Source organism: Pelophylax lessonae (assembly GCF_965119305.1).
Source record: "Pelophylax lessonae genome assembly, chromosome: 9".
Classification (NCBI taxonomy): Eukaryota; Metazoa; Chordata; class Amphibia; order Anura; family Ranidae; genus Pelophylax; species Pelophylax lessonae.
In genome coordinates this window covers 216,983,474-217,001,787 of record NC_138776.1, presented here as the reverse complement: position 1 = coordinate 217,001,787, position 18,314 = coordinate 216,983,474, and the positions used below count along the sequence as shown (strand labels likewise).

Sequence of the window (18,314 nt, the reverse complement as noted above, 5' to 3'; positions counted from 1 at the left end):
TCCCTTTACACAATACCCCCTCCCTGTACATACAGCCCCCTCCCTTTACACAATACCCCTTCCCTGTACATTAAGCACCCTCCCTGTAAACATGACCCCCCCCTCCCTGTACATACAGCACCCTCCCTGTACACATTGCCCCCTTCTCTGTACATACAGCCCCCCTCCCTGTACACATTATCACCTCCCTGTACACATTACCCCCCTCCCTGTACACATACAGCTCCCTCCCTGTACACATTACTCCCTCCCTGTACATACATCACCCTCCCTGTACACATTACCCCCCTCCCTATACACATTACCCCCTTCTCTGTACATACAGCCCCCTCCCTGTACACATTACCCCCTCCCTATACACATTACCCCCTTCTCTGTACATACAGCCCCCTCCCTGTACACATTATCCCCTCCCTGTACACATTACACCCTAGCTGTACATACAGCACCCTCCCTGTACACATTACCCCCTCCCTGTACATACAGCACCCTCCCTTTACACAATACCCCCTCCCTGTACATACAGAACCCTCCCTTTACACAATACCCCCTCCCTGTACATACAGCACCCTCCCTGTAAACATTACCCCCCTCCCTGTACATACAGCTCCCTCCCTGTAAACATTACCCTCCTCCCTGTACATACAGCTTCCTCCCTGTACACATTACCCCCCCTCCCTGTACACATTACCCCCTCCCTGTATATACAGCACCCTCCCTGTACACATTACACCCTCCCTGTACATACAGCACCCTCCCTGTACACATTACCCCCCTCCCTGTACATACAGCCCCCTCCCTGTACACATTACCCCCTCCCTGTACATACAGCACCCTCCTTGTACACATTCATCCCTCCCTGTACATACAGCACACTCCCTTTACACAATACCCCCTCCCTGTACATTAAGCACCCTCCCTGTAAACATGACCCCCCCTCCCTGTACATACAGCACCCTCCCTGTACACATTGCCCCCTTCTCTGTACATACAGCCCCCTCCCTGTACACATTACCCCCCTCCCTGTACACATACAGCTCCCTCCCTGTACACATTACCCCCCTCCTTGTACACATTACCCCCTCCCTGTACATACAGCTCCCTCCCTGTACACATTACCCCCTCCCTGTACACATTACCCCCCTCCCTGTACACATTACCCCCCTCCCTGTACACATTACCCCCCTCCCTATACACATTATCCCCCTTCTCTGTACATACAGCCCCCTCCCTGTACACATTACCCCCCTCTCTATACACATTACCCCCTTCTATGTACATACAGCCCCCTCCCTGTACACATTACACCCTCCCTGTACATACAGCACCCTCCCTGTACACATTACCCCCTCCCTGTACATACAGCACCCTCCCTTTACACAATACCCCCTCCCTGTACATACAGCTCCCTCCCTGTACACATTACCCCCCTCCTTGTACACATTACCCCCTCCCTGTACATACAGCTCCCTCCCTGTACACATTACCCCCTCCCTGTACATACAGCACCCTTCCTGTATACATTACCCTCTCCCTGTACACATTACCCCCCTCCCTGTACACATTACCCCCCCTGTACACATTACCCCCTTCTCTGTACATACAGCCCCCTCCCTGTACACATTACCCCCCTCCCTATACACATTACCCCCTTCTCTGTACATACAGACCCCTCCCTGTACACATTACCCCCTCCCTGTACACATTACCCCCTCCCTGTACATACAGCCCCCTTCCTGTACACATTACCCCCCTCCCTATACACATTCCCCCCTTCTCTGTACATACAGCCCCCTCCCTGTACACAATTCCCCCTCCCTGACCATATAGCCCCCCCCCCTGTACACATTACCCTCCTCCCTATACACATTACCCCCTTTCCTGTACATACAGCTCCCTCCCTGTGCACATTACCCCGCTCCCTGTACACATTACCCCCTCCCTGTACATACAGCTCCCTCCCTGTACACATTACCCCCCTCCCTGTTCATACAGCCCCCTCCCTGTAAACATTACCCCCTTCTCTGTATATATAGCCCCATCCCTGTACATACAGCTCCATCCCTGTACACATTACCCCCCTCACTGTACATACAGCCCCCTTCCTGTACACATTACCCCCTTCTCTGTACATACACCCCCCTCCCTGTGCACATTACCCCCCTCCCTGTAAACACAGCCCCCTCTTGCACACATTATCCCCTTCCCTGTACACATTACTCCCCTCCATATTTGTTGTACACCATTCTTCATCTTTTTGCTTCCTGACATCAAGGGCCGACCTGCTGACCTGTCCAGCTGCAACTTCCTTAGTACACATCCAAGGATGAGAAGGCTAATCCTCAGACACCCTCCAAAGTCAGGCAAGTGCTGGTGCAGGTCAGGGCAGCTCACACTTACCTCTTGCTGAACTTGTCAGACGTGCTCCCTTCAGGCTCTTAGCCATGCTGGAGGAGGTGGGTGGAGCCAAAACTGACTAGGCGCAGGGGAGGAAGAAGTTCCTCCTCCACTCTGAATGCTGGTACCTCTCCTTGGCCTCATAACATGATGTCACTGGTCGCTAGACGCCAATCGGCAGGCAATTCTAGCAACCAGTGCTGGAGGCAGCAGAGAGGCCAGCGGACAGTGCAGGACAGTGCAGCTGCTCCTGATTTACAATATATTTGAGTGACACAGCTTTGGCGACCCCCATCTGCAGCAGCTCTGGAACCTGAAGAGGACAGAGTTGCCAAAGGTTCTGGAACTGCGTTCCACCGCGTTTCGGCAGGAAAAAAGCCCTGATTCTATTTATATTTATGTGGCTTTTGGGACTTTACTTCTTTATATAGACTGTTTCCTTGCAGCTCTAGAATCCTCCCCAGCACCTGGGCTAGCTACATGACACTGAGGTGAAGTTCCTGCTGTATGCGGATGACCACCTACTTCTGTCACAAACAGAGAAATGCCTACAAGCCAGACTGGAAGTGCTGGAGATAGGTAGTGCTCATGTGGCACTGCATATCAACTCAAAGAAAAAATAAAATCATGGTCTTCCAAAGGAAGAATACAAAACAAACAAAGAGCCCTTTCTTTAAATTAAACAACTACACTCTTGATGAAACTGAGTGAAGTTTGAGGTCCTGTCACCTACCTAGACCAATCCAAAAGGGACTCCAGCCCGACAGAAATATTTCATCTGGAATTCTGCAAGCACCTTCTCCAAGTCCATCGGAGCACCTCCAAAAGTGACTGCCGTTCTGAGCTGAGCAGATTTCCCTTACTTCTTGCAGTTCAAAAGAGAGCGCTGTCATACTGGGACCACCTACAAAATAGCAGTCCTAACTCATACCACCATAAGGCCCTACTGACCAATATGGAGCAGTTCAAGCCATGCAGCCTGCAAAAACTCATTAGCATATTGTGTATCCCAAACTCCCAACAATCCAGCTTGACAAAATCTTAAATAAAAAACATAATGAATGTTTCCAAAATATGTTTGAGAATGGAAAATAACAAACTCAAAGAAATTAACTGTTTACCAGTCACTGCAGAGAGACTACAAACTGGTCCAATACCTGGAGGTGTTACAAGACCCCTAAAGACAGACCAACCCTGTACAAACTAAGTGCCCACAGTCTGCAAATTGAACTACGACAGCACTGACAGACCTACAAGCCAAGGTAAAGTAGACTGTGCCAGCAATGTGACCAAGGGGACCTGGAGGATGAGGACCACTTCCTGCGATGGTGCCCCAAGTACTTATCGGTAAGGGACACTCGCTTCCAGAGATTTTCTGCTTCCAGTTCTATAGAAGAGAAGTGGAGACTTCAAATTCTAGTGGGAGAAGAGACAGTGATGAAAATAACTGCACATTATGTGACAGCATGTCACAGACTGAGAGGGACATGAAAAACTGGACTTAAAAATCCTTTACATGGACTTATCCCCATTTCCCTTTATATTACCCATTACCAACCCCCCTTACAACACAAACTCAACTGCTTTGGCAATGCTAAAATGTATTTGGTCCTGCCAATAAAGCTAATTTTGAATTTGAATCCCTGCAATTGTCACAGCTGTTTTGGGAAGGTTTACTGTTGCTTTCTGTTGTCTGTGACACAGAATATGGCACCGAATCTTTCCATTTGTGGACATAGAAAGTAATAAAACCCTGATAGACACTCTAACCCTTATCTGATTTATCCAGAACTAGAGAGATGTTTGGATGGTTTAAACTTTAAAAAAGTCTACTGTTAATCTGTATGCATTTTATTTCCTTTAGGTGGAAAACAGCCCTTCAGAGTTTGGACTGTATTATCTTCATGAGACAGGAGGTAAGATTGTCTAATAATTGTGTTTTAGTAAGAATGTATCATCTAATGCAGCCTTTTTTAACCTTTTCAACGTGGAGAAACCCTTAAAATATTTCTCAGGTCTCACGGAACCCCTGCTAAACATGACTATATTTACAACTCATGATACATTAGTGTGATGGTCAGTGAGATGAATGTTCCTTACATTTGTGGACATTGGGAAGAATTACCTTCTTCCAGATAGCTAAAAAGATCAATGGTGTCAGGGGAACTTATCTGAGAGACAGAAATTGCTCATTTCTCAAGGAACCCCTTGCAACCTCTGGAGGAACCCTAGTGTTCCAGAGAACCCTGGTTGAGAACCACTGATCTAATGCATTACATAACTTACAGTGGCATTGACAGTGTTTAAAAAATAGAGTGAAACTAAAAGTGTCAGATATGCAGAAGGCCACAGGAGTTTTTGGCACAATAAAAGCAAGTCAACAATGCGAATCCAGTGCCCCATTCATTCTTGTGTTAGCAGATGAACAAATGTCAGCTTTGTTGCCAAGAGTAAAAAATAGACTGTCAATCTGCTCTGATCAGAGTTTGGCTGATACAGTGGCACTGTAGTGACTAATGTAAGTCTCTGATGTGGAATACATATTTTTGCCTGTAGTTGTTACGATTTAAAGGTCACGAAGTGCACAGCATTGCAGCAGTAGCCTCCAACTGCAAGATCTCATTGAACCCACAATGCTGTGCATTGTGTTAAACAGCTCATTTAAAATGAATAGGCTGAGATGCTCACTAATGCATACAAAAATGGGGCAACCTGCAGCTTATTGCAAGGCCATACACAGAACACAATGGGCTGCGTTGAAGTACACATGCATTGTGGAGGTGTATTTTGGTGCCATTCACAATAAATGGCACCACAGTACACAACTGCATGTAATGTGCATAACTGTACATTGTGTTCATGAGCCCTTGCAGTAATTAATGCTGAACTTCATATAGTATTTGCCTAAAAGCAGTCATTATACTAACCCGTCTGTCCCTCTCCAATCAACCAATGAAATGGGAGCCTGCTCATGTGCACTTGGTGCCCATTCTTTTGCCCTGTGATTTAACTGCCAGAGACAGTAAACATTGTTTAATGATAGGAAGCCTTGTCAGTGTCAAAATAAATACACGCATGGGGGAAATAAGTTCATAAAACATGATTCATACAAAGAAGCCTGATTCACCACAAACTGCCTTGTATAAATCAGTTCCTTCATCCTTTGTTAGAGACTAATAAAGTAGAAGTCTTGTTTATTTTCATTCTTTAACCACTTGAGGACCTCCCCACGCAGATATACTGTGGCTGGACAACCCTCCTGCATGAACTTGTGAAGCTCGGTCTGCACACAGAACAGGAGCCAATCAGTGGGTCCAGCGGTCGCGATGTCCGCCGGGACCCGCCAATCGTTCGAAGGAGAGACAGAACGGTGGTCTGCCTATGTAATAAACAAGGCAGACCGAGGTTCTGTCACAGAGGAAGATGGAGATCTTGTGTTTATGCTAAGAAACACGGATCTCTGTCTTTCTCCAGTTAGGCCACTCCCCCACACAGGTAAAATAGCACTCACAAGGTTAACCCTTTGATCAGCCCTGATGTTAACCCCTTCCCTGCCAGTGTCATTTATACAGTGACAGTGCGTTTTTTTTAGCATTGATCACTGTATTGGTGTTATTGTTTGCCAAAAAGTGTCACGGGGTGTCAGATTTGTCCACCGCAATGTCGCAGTCCCATTAAAAATTTCTGATCACCACCATAACTAGTAAAGTAAATATAAATTCCATAAATCTATCCCATAGTTTTTAGACGCTATAAATTTTGCGCAAACCAATTAATATACACTTTTTGGAATTTTTTTTACCAAAAATATGTCTCAGAATACATATTGACTTAAATTAATGAAAAATTTAGATTTTTTTTATTGGCTATGTTTTAAAGCATAAAGTAAGAAATATAGTTTTTTTTTTCAAAACTGTCTGTCTTTGTTTATAGCGCAAAAAATAAAAACCGCAGACGTGATCAAATACCACCAAAAGAAAGCTCTATTTGCGGAAAAAAAAGACATAGATTTTATTTGTGTAAACGTAAGCGTCACACGTCCCGAAATTGTCAGTTAAAGTAACGCAGTGCCATATTGCAAAAATGGCCTGGTCATTAAGAGGGTAAAACCTTCTAGGGCTGAAGTGGTTAAAAGTGTGTACCTATAGCTGGGTCCCTCATAAATTACATTTGAGGACAGGTAATTGGTAGCAAAATAAAAAGGTATTCCGCCAAATGTTTACCAGTAAGTGAATTCTTATTTTTTTTAAATATTTTTACAGAGAGAACTAAATTAGGAGAGACAGAATTCCCATTGATTTGCAGAATACTACATGGTCCCTGTGAGAAAATTGCCAAGTTATTCATAATGGAGACTGATCTTGGCGTGGAGGTCTCACATGATGTAAGTTGGTAGATGTTGTTTAGTCTTAAAAGAAAATTATTTTCATAGAATTGAATTTCCCTTTTTCTATATACATTGTATGACCAAATGTTTGTGGAACCTGATCATTACACGTGTACGGGCAGCACTGTGACTCAGTGGTTATCACTTCTACCTTTGAAGCATCTGGGTCATCACTTTACTGTGATTGCATGTTCTCCCTTTGCTTGCATCCTGTAGGTACTCCAGTTTCCTCCCACACTCCAAAGGCATGTTAGTAGGTTAATTGGCTCCAGGGTAGTCCCATGATTTCCACTTGCTCCCGAATACTTTGCCGAGTGGCTGGCCTGCTACATTCTGAGCACAGGAGGTCAGCCACTCAGTAGGGGAGCCATTCTTTGCATTTTACGAATGAATGAATGAAAAGTATTCTGTGATTGGACAAGGTGGGGAGTTGAGACAACAATGCAGCATTGGTGTTGGTGGCTGCAATAATAGCCCCCAGCACTGGAGTCAGTGGCTGCAATAATAGCCCCCAGCACTGGAGTCAGTGGCTGGAATAATAGCCCCCAAAACTGGTGTCAGTGGAAGCATTATTAATCCCCAACATTGGTGTTAGTTGGTGCAATAATAATTCCTTGCACTGGTGTTAGTAGGTGCAATAAAAATAAAAAACAGTGCAAGTGAATGCATTAATAACCCTCAAAATTGGTGTCAATGGATGCAATAATAACCCCCAACACTAGTGTCAGTACTATTAACCCCACCTCCCCCACACTGGTGGTCAGTGGCATTGAAATTTCACCCCCCATAACCAATGCAGGGAGGAGGTAGGTTAACATTCACTGTATGACCACCAATGCAGAAGGGGGGGATGGTGGGTTAAAATATCCACAATTTATTTCAGTCATATGGGGATAGTTTGGACCCTTCATTTTCCTTTATCATATTTTCACTATTTATATTTGTTGCACAGATTGGTTTCCCTCCTGATGAAGCTTATCTTTAAGCAAAACATGTATTGTATTTTGTGGGAGGAGCTTATTATTTGGGGGGGGGTACAGGATTTTGTGGGTAAGGTGTTTCTTGAGGTACTGGCAGGAAGGCTACAATAGCTAGATTTTGAGGAATCCCTAGTATAGATCTACAAAGCATTTTTTGAGGCACTCAAACTGGAGGAGTTGACTCTATAGATTGGATGTAGTATGGCAGTTTGGTTCAGGTTACCTTTTGCATCCAGGTAGGAGTTAGAGTCATGGGAGTTATAGACAGTTCTAGTCCAGACTGTGAGTAACTCCTAGCAGTTTGCCTGGCTGGGTTCAAGGGTCTTTTAGGTTTAGTACCTGCAGTGAGTAGCCAGACTAGTTGGGGTCCAAACATTTCAGGTTGGTAGCTGCTCCAACTACGAGAGGATAGAGAAGGAGTGATCCTTTTTCTTTTTCTATACTTGTGTATCCATATTGACCATTGCTTATATCCCCTGGCAACCAATACACCAACACTAATACTCCCTTGAAGTAAATAAACACAGCCATGCATTTTATTTATATAATTTGAATAAAGGTTAAGTTTTAATACCATTGTTCTTGGTGCGTGGGGCAACAGACCCTTGTTCAGTAAAAAAAATATTGATAGCCAGCAAAGGTATTATACTACTTATTTAAGGCACTAGTTAGTAGAAATCACCTTTAACTTAGCCAAGCATGTAATAAAAACTCGGGATCCTATGCCATCCATAATCCAAAAAAAAGGGTGAAAATGTTATCAGCAATTATCAGTAAAGCAAATTATAAAATTATATAATGTTGCATCTCTGTACATTTGCCAACTAAGGTCTCTGTATTAAAAAATATTGTGCAAGGTAGCTAACTACTTGCTGCCCACCCACAATAGTTTTAATGCGGGCCAGCGGCACAGCCACGCCAGACAACATACTGGTACGTCGCTGAGGATTTAATTTGGTTTGTGGGCGCTCATATGCTTGCCCCCTGTTGACCCGTGCTGTCTTTGGCTACAGCACAAGTCTGTCAGCAGGCCCCGGCCAATAATGTTCGGCTGGGATCTGCTGATCGGCTGTAGCCTATCACAGAACGACTCTGTGTATTGTTTGTAAACATAAAAAAGAAAGATATGATCTGAGGCATACTAAGAGACATGCTTCCATCCCTAAATATACATACGAACACATTGCAATGGTCATGGGGCTTTAAATGAGGCAGGTCACTTAATAATGTTCAAATTTATTAAAAGTAGTAATAATTACACATTCCATGATTTACATACGTATATTCAATCAATTTCCAATAATAATACAGACATATGTTAAAAAGCTGACATAGGAAAAATTAATATAGTAATGAAACAAATTATTTTAAATTGATATTGAGGCATATAAAGGTAGAATTGACCTATAATGTAGCAAATAAAATATCTTGGCATGTTTGGACTTATGCGTTTGGTGGATCCAAATATGTCCACTCATCAGGAGTTTGATGCAGAAGGATATTTAAAATGGTAGGTATGTGTTAGAAAAAGACAATCCCATATGTACAGGGGGTATGTTAAATTACTCCCCACACCAAGAAGAGGGGAGGAAGGATTTTAATGGCCTTATTACTTACATATCAGCTCAAAGGATGGACCCAGCATCTTGGGAGGGGAATGGGGTGCCAGGACAAACGTCTATCCTGGGGCTGTGGCGGGAAGAGCCACCCAGGCCAAGGGGAGCAGCCAAGGGGCAGACCAAGACATCAAGGTGCAATTCCATAGAGTGTATGGGGTAATACACAATATACCACGCTGATCGAAAATAAATTATATATAGTGTTTATCAGGGTATGGTATATAATCAATGAAAGCAATTAATAGTGTCAAAGTGGTATGTCTAGTAAATCCACAAGGGAAGACTCCAGAGTATAATTGTGGAAAAAGCACCAAAGCCCCAATGTGACCAGGAGTAAAGGAATGGAACTGTGTGAAAAGATTGAACAGAGGAGGAAGTAAAGAGAGGAGGAAGTAAAGAAACAATCCATAAGCATGTGCCAAATCAATTAAAATGCAACTACTCAGGAGTGTGTGAAGTGTGAATACAGTGAAAATAGAGATAGCCCTTCAAATAATCTTGCCTATGGTATTTCAAGTTCATGGAGGTGATCCTAGTGTCCACATCAAGTAGTGGACAGACATGTGAAAAGAGGCCCTGTCTGACCTCGGCCTAATAGCCACGTGGCCGCAGGCAGGTCCCTGCCAGCACCATGCAAACACCGAACTGAGAAGTTGAGATGGTAAAGGACAATCCCACATCCAGTGCATGCACCGGAAATGGGTCCATGTCAGCCCTCCCACCGGCGTCAGATGGAGAAACACCCTAACAGCGCGACACCAGCCTGCGTCACGGGTCAGGCGCAAGTGCATGGCGCTGTTGCGCAGGGAGACGACCCCACCCCGGATGTATTAGACAGGAATTGGGATGAGGCGTTAGACCGTGCATCGCAACCCCAGGACATGCAGGCCAAAAGAACCCCCACCCCCCTCCCTGGGCTAAATGGTAGATAACAAAAATTATAAAAATAATGAACAAAACATTTCCCACATGTAGATAAGGAGTGCTATAATGGGATTTAATAATAACATGGAAAAAGTATAAATGTTGCATACATAGTAGTGATGTGACAGATCATAGAGGACCGGGGTGTCTTCCACCCAATTAGTACATAAAAAAGAAAGATATGATCTGAAGCATACAAAGAGACATGCCTCCATCCCTAAATATACATACAAATGAGGCAGGTCACTTAATAAAGTACAAATGTATTAAAAGTAGTAATCACACATTCCATGATTTACATAAGTATATTCAATCAATTTCCAGATATAATACAGACATACGGTATGTTAAAGAGCTGACATAGGAAAAATGAATATAGTAATAAACCAAATTTAACACTTAAATATATTTGTTCTGTAGATAGTACTTTTTGGAGACAAAAAATGATAACTATGTTAGAACAAGTATATGCTCATAATAAAATGTCATTGTTTCAGTTTTAAGTGAAAAATATAAAATTTCAAATAAACAATTTTATAAACACTTGCAACTCTAACATGTAATGCAAGTGCAGTTTGGTAAAGAGAAACCCAAAATGTCAGTTTCCACTTAGTGGGATACTGAGATCACAAGGACCAAAGGGATTAACATCCAAACTGTATTCACATTTACTGCAGAGTAAAATATAATGGGAACCTATGAGAGTAATGGATAAATGGGAATTAGCTATCCCACGGATGACAGACCATGATTGGGAGGGGATCTTCTCCTCACACCTGACGATATCTCCAGCAGTTAACAATAAAATGATTCAGCTAAATATACATCCAACATACCTTAGTCAAACCAGATTGCACAAAATGGGGAGGATGCAAACATCAAGCTGTGTGAGATGCTGTCGAGAAGGGGCAGATTTTCTCCATGTGATGTGCTACTGCAGCAATGTCTAGGGGTAATTGAAATGAATTGTAGATAAATTGTCAAAAATTTTAAAAAGGCAAGTCCCAGGTACAATAGAGGTATGTTTACTGGGGCTATTAGAAGATGAGCACTGGTCTAGATACACCAAGATATTCCTGCAGGAAGCATTATATATGGCAAGGAAACAAATAGTGAAAAGATGGATTCAACCTATAGCTCCATTAGTTAGCCAATGGGTTAAAGCCGTAAATCAGATTTTACCATATGAAAGAATAATGTATGAACCGAGGAAACAAGCAGAAATACCAAAAAATATGGGGAAAATGGAACAATTCCTACTTGTCGCTGGATACAAAGGAGGGGTAGAAATGAGTACAACCTGAATGGAGACTAGGAAGTAAGGTAAATAAAATGAAGAGGGAGTAGAGCACTGAAGTGGAGGTGGGATGAGAATAAATGTGTTTAGGGATGAGAATGGAAATGTAAGAAGATGTATGAAAATGGTAATTGTATTTGTAATTAATGAAACCAAGATATTGTATTGTGTATTTAAAATGCAAGAACATTTGTAATAAAGAATGTTAAGAAGAAGTAAACTTTTGCCACCCCTCCCCCCCAACCACCCCTAAAATAAGCTGTACAATTTCCCACCTTTCCTACCTTAGACACAGCTTTCTCTGGCCACACCTGTGCCCAGAGTCCCCATTTACTTGAATGCTTTGTATCTCAAAAATCTGTTGGCGGCTCTATTCAATCCTATGGGGACTCCAAATGGTACTGAAAAGATATTTGTGGGGCAGGCTGTAAACATTAGAGCAGGCAAATCTGTAAATAAGTAGCCGGGGAGGTTGGGGGGTTTAGTTAAGTTCAGATTGGATATAGTTTAATTTGAGAGGTCGGAGGGTGGTTTGATGAAAGTTTAATTAAAAAGACACATTTCCTTTAAAGTAAAATCAGTGCCTAAAAATATGTCTGCTGCTTTGCTCCTAATTATGAACAACTACATAACTAATTTCTGATGAAATACCTAAGTAGCTGAGTAGTAGATTAGTCAGGGTTCGAGTTGTAATATCAATATTTTGTCTGTATAGCTAAGTAGAAGGTATCGGCAGATTGAGAGGAAAAAGTCTGATTACATCAGTCTTTTAAAATGAATACGTTAGGTAGAAAACTGGCTTGGCTGCTTTTGACTAAAAGTGCTGAAGATCCAGTTTATTTTCATGATGTAAGCTTTTCTTACACAATCTGTTACAATTTTTGGAACCACCCATGGGATCCTGTATGTTGTATTGCAGAGTTTTGATCCGCTTTAACACGCAGTATAATGTCTAAATAAACAATACAGGCCAAAGCAGGGCTTCCCGATTTTTTTTTTGGACCGAGACCCACTTCTGAATACAGTTATTTTTCGGGACCCACTTGCTTGTAATTGAATATAGTAAAGTGCTAAAGAATTTGTTGGCGCTGTATAAATGCAAATAATAATAATGCATATTTTAAAGGGAGGGGGATGTTAATTAAAAATATACATTTCCTACTTTTCAATTTATTATTGAATACACTTGCCAGATGTTCTAAGTGAGGGGTCAGAAACCTGTGGCATATAAGAGGAGTTGTAAGTAATCAGCACCCTCATAGACAGTATAAGACAGGCAGAAGACAGAAATCAACCACCACAGGACAGTGATCAACAGGCTATATGGCACTCACCCTCCTTCCTCTCCCAGCGGTCCATAGTGAAGGTGAAGCCCCTGTTTGCCCTCTCCAGGGCCCAGCACACCTCACCCAGAGTCTTCATGATGAGGAGCTCTATGCTGATCTTGGTGTCCTGGCTCTTCTCCTTCAGATCTTCTACTGGGGTCACAGAAGCTGCCATGAACTCCTGACACCGCTGAGCCACCTGGTCCTCCTATGACACCGAGGCTGCCGTCTCTGCCCGCTATAGCTGAGAAAATCCCGCCGCCACCACCACTGCCACCAGCAGGACCAAGGAGCTGGCTCTGTACCCCATGAACATATCCTACATAACAGTCCACATACGTACCTATTGATGCAGACCAGCATCCGTAAACTGTGTGGGCGGGGTCCTGAATCCATCGCAATTTGACTTCTCTGGCTCTCTGTAATTTGCGCGGGCTCGCACAGAACAATTTAAGTGGGTCCGCTCTCAGTGATTTCCGGCTCAGCGCGACCCACTCAAATGCAGCTTGCGACCCACCAGTGGGTCCCAACCCAGAGTTTGGGAACTCCTGCAATAAAGTCCCCCCCTCCTTCGAGTTCAGGTTTTTAATGTTATCTGGGACATGCCATCAGAAACATTTTCCCATATTTTCTGTCCTACTAACAATATTTTACCAGATGGGAAGTGATGAAAATCTTCAACTGCAACACAGACAGAAATTTGTTTTTTTGTTTTTTTTGAGTAGAACCCCTCTTATATTTAAATCATTTTTTTTTTAAACATGCAAGATTAGAAATTGGAAATTATACTTTATTTTTGTACATCACAGGACACAGAGCCATAAATCATTACATATGGGTTATATAGCCATCCACAGGTGAAGGACACTGGCAACCAATCAGAAAGGATGCCCCCCTATATAACCCTTCCCACACAGGAAGTACCTCAGTTTAGTAGCAAGCAATAAAGACCCCACAGAAGAGGGGAGAGACCTCTGTGTTATGTACTTCAAGAAATGGGTTTTACAGGTAAGTCTGTATCAAAAAATCTAGGTTTGATCACAGTGGAGAGTCTCTCCACATTTTTCTTCAAGGAAGAAAGAAGATATGCTATATGCCCAAGTCAAAGATCACTGAATCTAAGGGGTTAGCTATCAGATTCATCTAAAACAGTCAATGGCCTAAAAAGATGGTACCTGAGCCTCAGGAAGCAGATACCAGGTTTTGCCTGTAATGCTGACCTTTTTAGGCACTGGACCCTTGGAATATCAAACCCTAAAGGCGCTCCGTGCAGGATGCTCTACAGGTCCAAGGCCGTGGCTCCTCTAAAACAATAGGACCCAGTCCTGGAAGGTCACCAAGACAAAGCTCGCCTTGGTGGGTGAAGATTGGATTCCTGTTTCAAACAGAATCCTGCGGCAGGACTGGTAAATCCAATTTAAAATATTTACACATACAGCAAGCCATGAAGGCTAAAATTGCTGGCATGATTGCAGATTGTAAATATTTTATGCACTGTTCTCTTTAAAAGATAACAGAGATCGAGTGCCATGTGAGTCTCTGCATGAGACCATGGATGTTAATCCTAGGCAAAATACACCTTGTTAAGCATTATTTCTTAGCTTGTTTTTTCTGACACAGTTTTCACCCTGTTCTGATCACCTAAGTGGTATCAGCTGTGACAAACCAATGTGTGCATGAGACAATGAATGTTAAGCTATGCAAAATACATCTTGTTGTAAGCTCTGGCCTTTCCTCAGGGATTAAATGTGCCATATATATCAATTGTGATTATATGAGCTTGTGTAGTTGTGGGATTGATGCAAAGTTTGTTTAAACATTATTTATTTGCCTTTGTTATCACACTGTTTTTTTTACCTGGGCTGATCAACTGAAAGGTATCAGCTGTGACAAACAAAAATCATCCTAAGCTGCTCTCACCTTATGTTGTTGCCGTTTTCGCCTTGGTGCATAAGCGCCCGCATGTTCGTCTCCTCCCTTGATAGCATGTCTGTGGCGAAGGCTTATTTGCCCGTGCGTGAGTATTTTCGCCTTTTAATACAGGCATATGCCGCATGGAGGGTGTGTTTGATGCCACATAGCATACCACACATGCACGGTACAGCATATAGGGGCCTCTGCTGAGGCTGAAGGGGACACAGAGCAGCAGCAGCTGAGTTGCGTGAGCCACTGGGGGTGTATGTTACTGGTACAAACAGGTCCTGTATCTTGGGATAATCAGTGCTGTGTGCGATAAGCTGTGTAAGGTTGGCACAAGCCTTGGGTACACTGAAGTTAGTACGTCAAGTTTGTCTTGCTATAAAGCAATGTTTGCCTCAAAGAGGGCTGGGGGAGTGTAGTTTAAAGGGACACTGTGATGCCACTGTCAGGCCTTTAAGGTCCAAGCCATGCTTCTTTTGTGTTTACTCCCCCTAAAGAGCCAGAGGCGACTAGCCAATCTGAGCCATTACGGTTGCAAGGCATAGTAGCTACTCCAGGTGCTTCTGCCACAACCTATGTCTATAAGGACGATTTGACATCGGCATTAGCCAGCCTTGAGGCTAAGATTACTGGCATGATTGCAGCATCACAAGTAGGGAGGAATCGCAATAGACCCCCCTTACTTGAGTCACGCTGAGGTTTCCACTTCTGGGGATTCAGGGTCAGAGGAGTCTCTGTCAGCCTTTCAAACCCAGAGATTGTTGGTTCAGTCTCTAACAGAAAAAGTCTGGTTTGGACACAAATTTCCTCCCTTAGTGACAGCTGAAGTCTCTTTTTCCTCTAGACCCATTGCGCCCTCCTCATAGTCCTCGGATGTTTCCCATAAATCCGCTCTTGGAGCAAGAAATGTATAATGATTGGGACCATCCTGATAGGATTTTCGTTCCTCCTAAAAGGTTTTGACTATTGTATCCTATGGAGGAAAAGTTTACTAAGAAATGGATTATACCCACTGTGGATACTGCCATTTCTTTGGTTAACAAGAGTTTAACCTGCCCTGTGGATAATGCCCAGGTTTTTAAAGATCCAGCAGATAAGAGGTTGGAATCTTTATTGGAACCCTCCTTTGTGGTTGCAGAATCTGCATTACAATCAGCAGTAGCGGCCATAGGAGTGTGTCAGTCTTTAAAAGACCATATAAAGTGAGTGTCCAAGACAGTTCCTTCTCAAGTAGAGCCTGTGGAAGATCTGTCATATCTGCCTCCCTTTTTGTTTCGCAGTGGATGCTCTTACGGACTCCATGAGATAAATGTCACGAGTTTCTCTGATGACAGTGCATATGCGCAAAATCCTTTGGTTAAAGAGCTGGTCTGCGGAATTACCATGTAAAAGGTTACTGGCTAGATTCCCTTTTTAGGGAAAATGTCTTTTTGGTGACGATCTGGATAAGTACCTTATTTATCGGCGTATAACACGCACTTTTTCCTTCTAAAAATTGAGGGCAAAACAGCAGTGCGTGTTATACGCCGATATATTAGAACAAAAAGGCCAGGCAGCACTGAGAGGCAGAGGGGTTGGGCCGGGTCGAGCAGAAGGAAGGACGAGCGGTGGCTGTCATAGGAAATCCCGCCTCCTATGATAGCACAGTGGCCCAATTCCGGGACATAGGAAGTCTATCATAGGCGCCGGGACTTCAGATGACAGCGGCCGCTCTTCCTCCCTTCTCCTCGGCCTGGCCTGCCCCTGCTCTGTGCAATGTCATTGGCGAGGCAATACAGGACACTGCGCTGGCGAGGCTGCATTGCTGGACACTGCGCTGGTGAGGCTGCATTGCTGCACACTGCTCTGGCGAGGCTGCATTGCTGGACACTGCTCTGGCGAGGCTGCATTGCTGGACACTGCGCTGGCGAGGCTGCATTGCTGGACACTGCGTTGGCGAGGCTGCATTGCTGCACACTGCGTTGGCGAGGCTGCATTGCTGGAAACTACGCTGGCGAAGCTGCATTTATGGACACTGTGCTGATGAGGCTGCATTATTGGGCACTGGTGAGGCTGCATTTGATTAAAAAAAAAAATAAAGTTCTGAGTTCAAAGCTGTTTTATTTCCAATTTAAGCTTTTTTCCTAAAATGTCCCTCCTAAAATTAAGGGGGGGGGGGTTAGACGCCTATGAATATAGTATATCCAAAAGATCTCAGAGGGGGGGGGTAAAGAGTACATTGCTACCTGTAAAAAGGAAGAGCAAACGTCCTTCTTTTAAGATCCCCAGCACTCATACTACCAGTGCTTCTAATTCCAGACGGTGGCGACAGCCTCAGCCATCTGGGTCCGGAACCAAGCCTCCATGACAGAGTCAGAAAAGCCCTGGGCCCAGAGATCAGCCAAGTCTTCCTCTAAGCCTACTCTGTGAAGGGGCGCCCCCACTCACTTGGTTGGGGGGAAGGCTGCTTCGGTTCTCAAAGGTTTGGGTGGAAATGATCCTAGACAACTGGATTATCTCCACCATTTCACAGGGGTACAAACTGGAAATTTTGGTATTCCCACATCCTCCGTTTAGAAGTTGAGTATACTGACAGATCCACTAAAAAGAAGGTCTCTCTTTCTCGCGTTAGACCAGCTAAGGGCCCAAATAATGATAACAGAGGTTCCGGAGAACAAAAGGTACAGGGATTTTTACTCAAACCTGTTCATAATCCCCAAACCAAGCGGGGATTATGGCCTATTCTGGATCTCAAAGCTCTAAACCAGTTTCTTAACATTCATACTTTCCGTTTGGAGTCAATTCGCTCAGTCATAGCCTCCCTGCAGGGAGAGAAATTTCTAGCAACCATAGACATCAAGGATGTGTATCTTCACATGCCTATATTCCAGGCTCATCAAAGGTTTCTACACTTTGCAAAAAAAACCCATCATTTTCAGTTTGTAGCCCTGCCCTTCGGGTTAGCCACAGCTCTAAGAGTGTTCACAAAGATCCTAGCTCCAGTATTGGCTGTTCTAAGGTCCCGAGAGATATCTGTAATAGGATGGACAATCTATTACTTATAGATCGATTGGCTTCAACTCTAAGTCGATATGTCCTCCAGGCAGTACAATTCCTGGAAAGCCTGGGTTGGATACTGAACTTGGCAAAGTCATCATTACAGCCAGGCCAGCGTCTGGAATATCTGGGTCTTCTGGTGGACACAGTACAGGCAAAGATATTCTTGCAAACAAGAAAGGTCACAGACCTGAAGGATCTGGTTCGGTCCGTAGTAAGGCTGAGATAGCCTTCTATATGTCTTTGCATGATGTTATTGGGGAAGATGGTGTCCGTATTCGAGGCAATTCCTTATGCACAAATCCATGTCAGACCCTTACAGAACAACATTCTGTCTACATGGACCAGAAGGATTCAGTCTTTGGACTGTTCCATGTCTCTGGTACCAAGAGTACGTCAGAGTCTGATTTGGTGGTTGATGACCAGAAA

At 43.8% G+C, this 18,314-nt stretch overlaps 1 protein-coding gene across 1 annotated transcript in view; it reads left to right on the top strand.

The window, feature by feature from the left end:
• The window catches only part of RASSF4 (Ras association domain family member 4), a 436,165-nt gene that overhangs the window by 364,445 nt on the left and 53,406 nt on the right, over positions 1-18,314 (top strand). The window contains exons 9-10 of the mRNA XM_082268429.1: positions 4,262-4,313; positions 6,660-6,781. Coding sequence (XP_082124555.1) covers positions 4,262-4,313; positions 6,660-6,781 — 174 coding nt within the window. The remainder of the gene's footprint in view (positions 1-4,261; positions 4,314-6,659; positions 6,782-18,314) is intronic.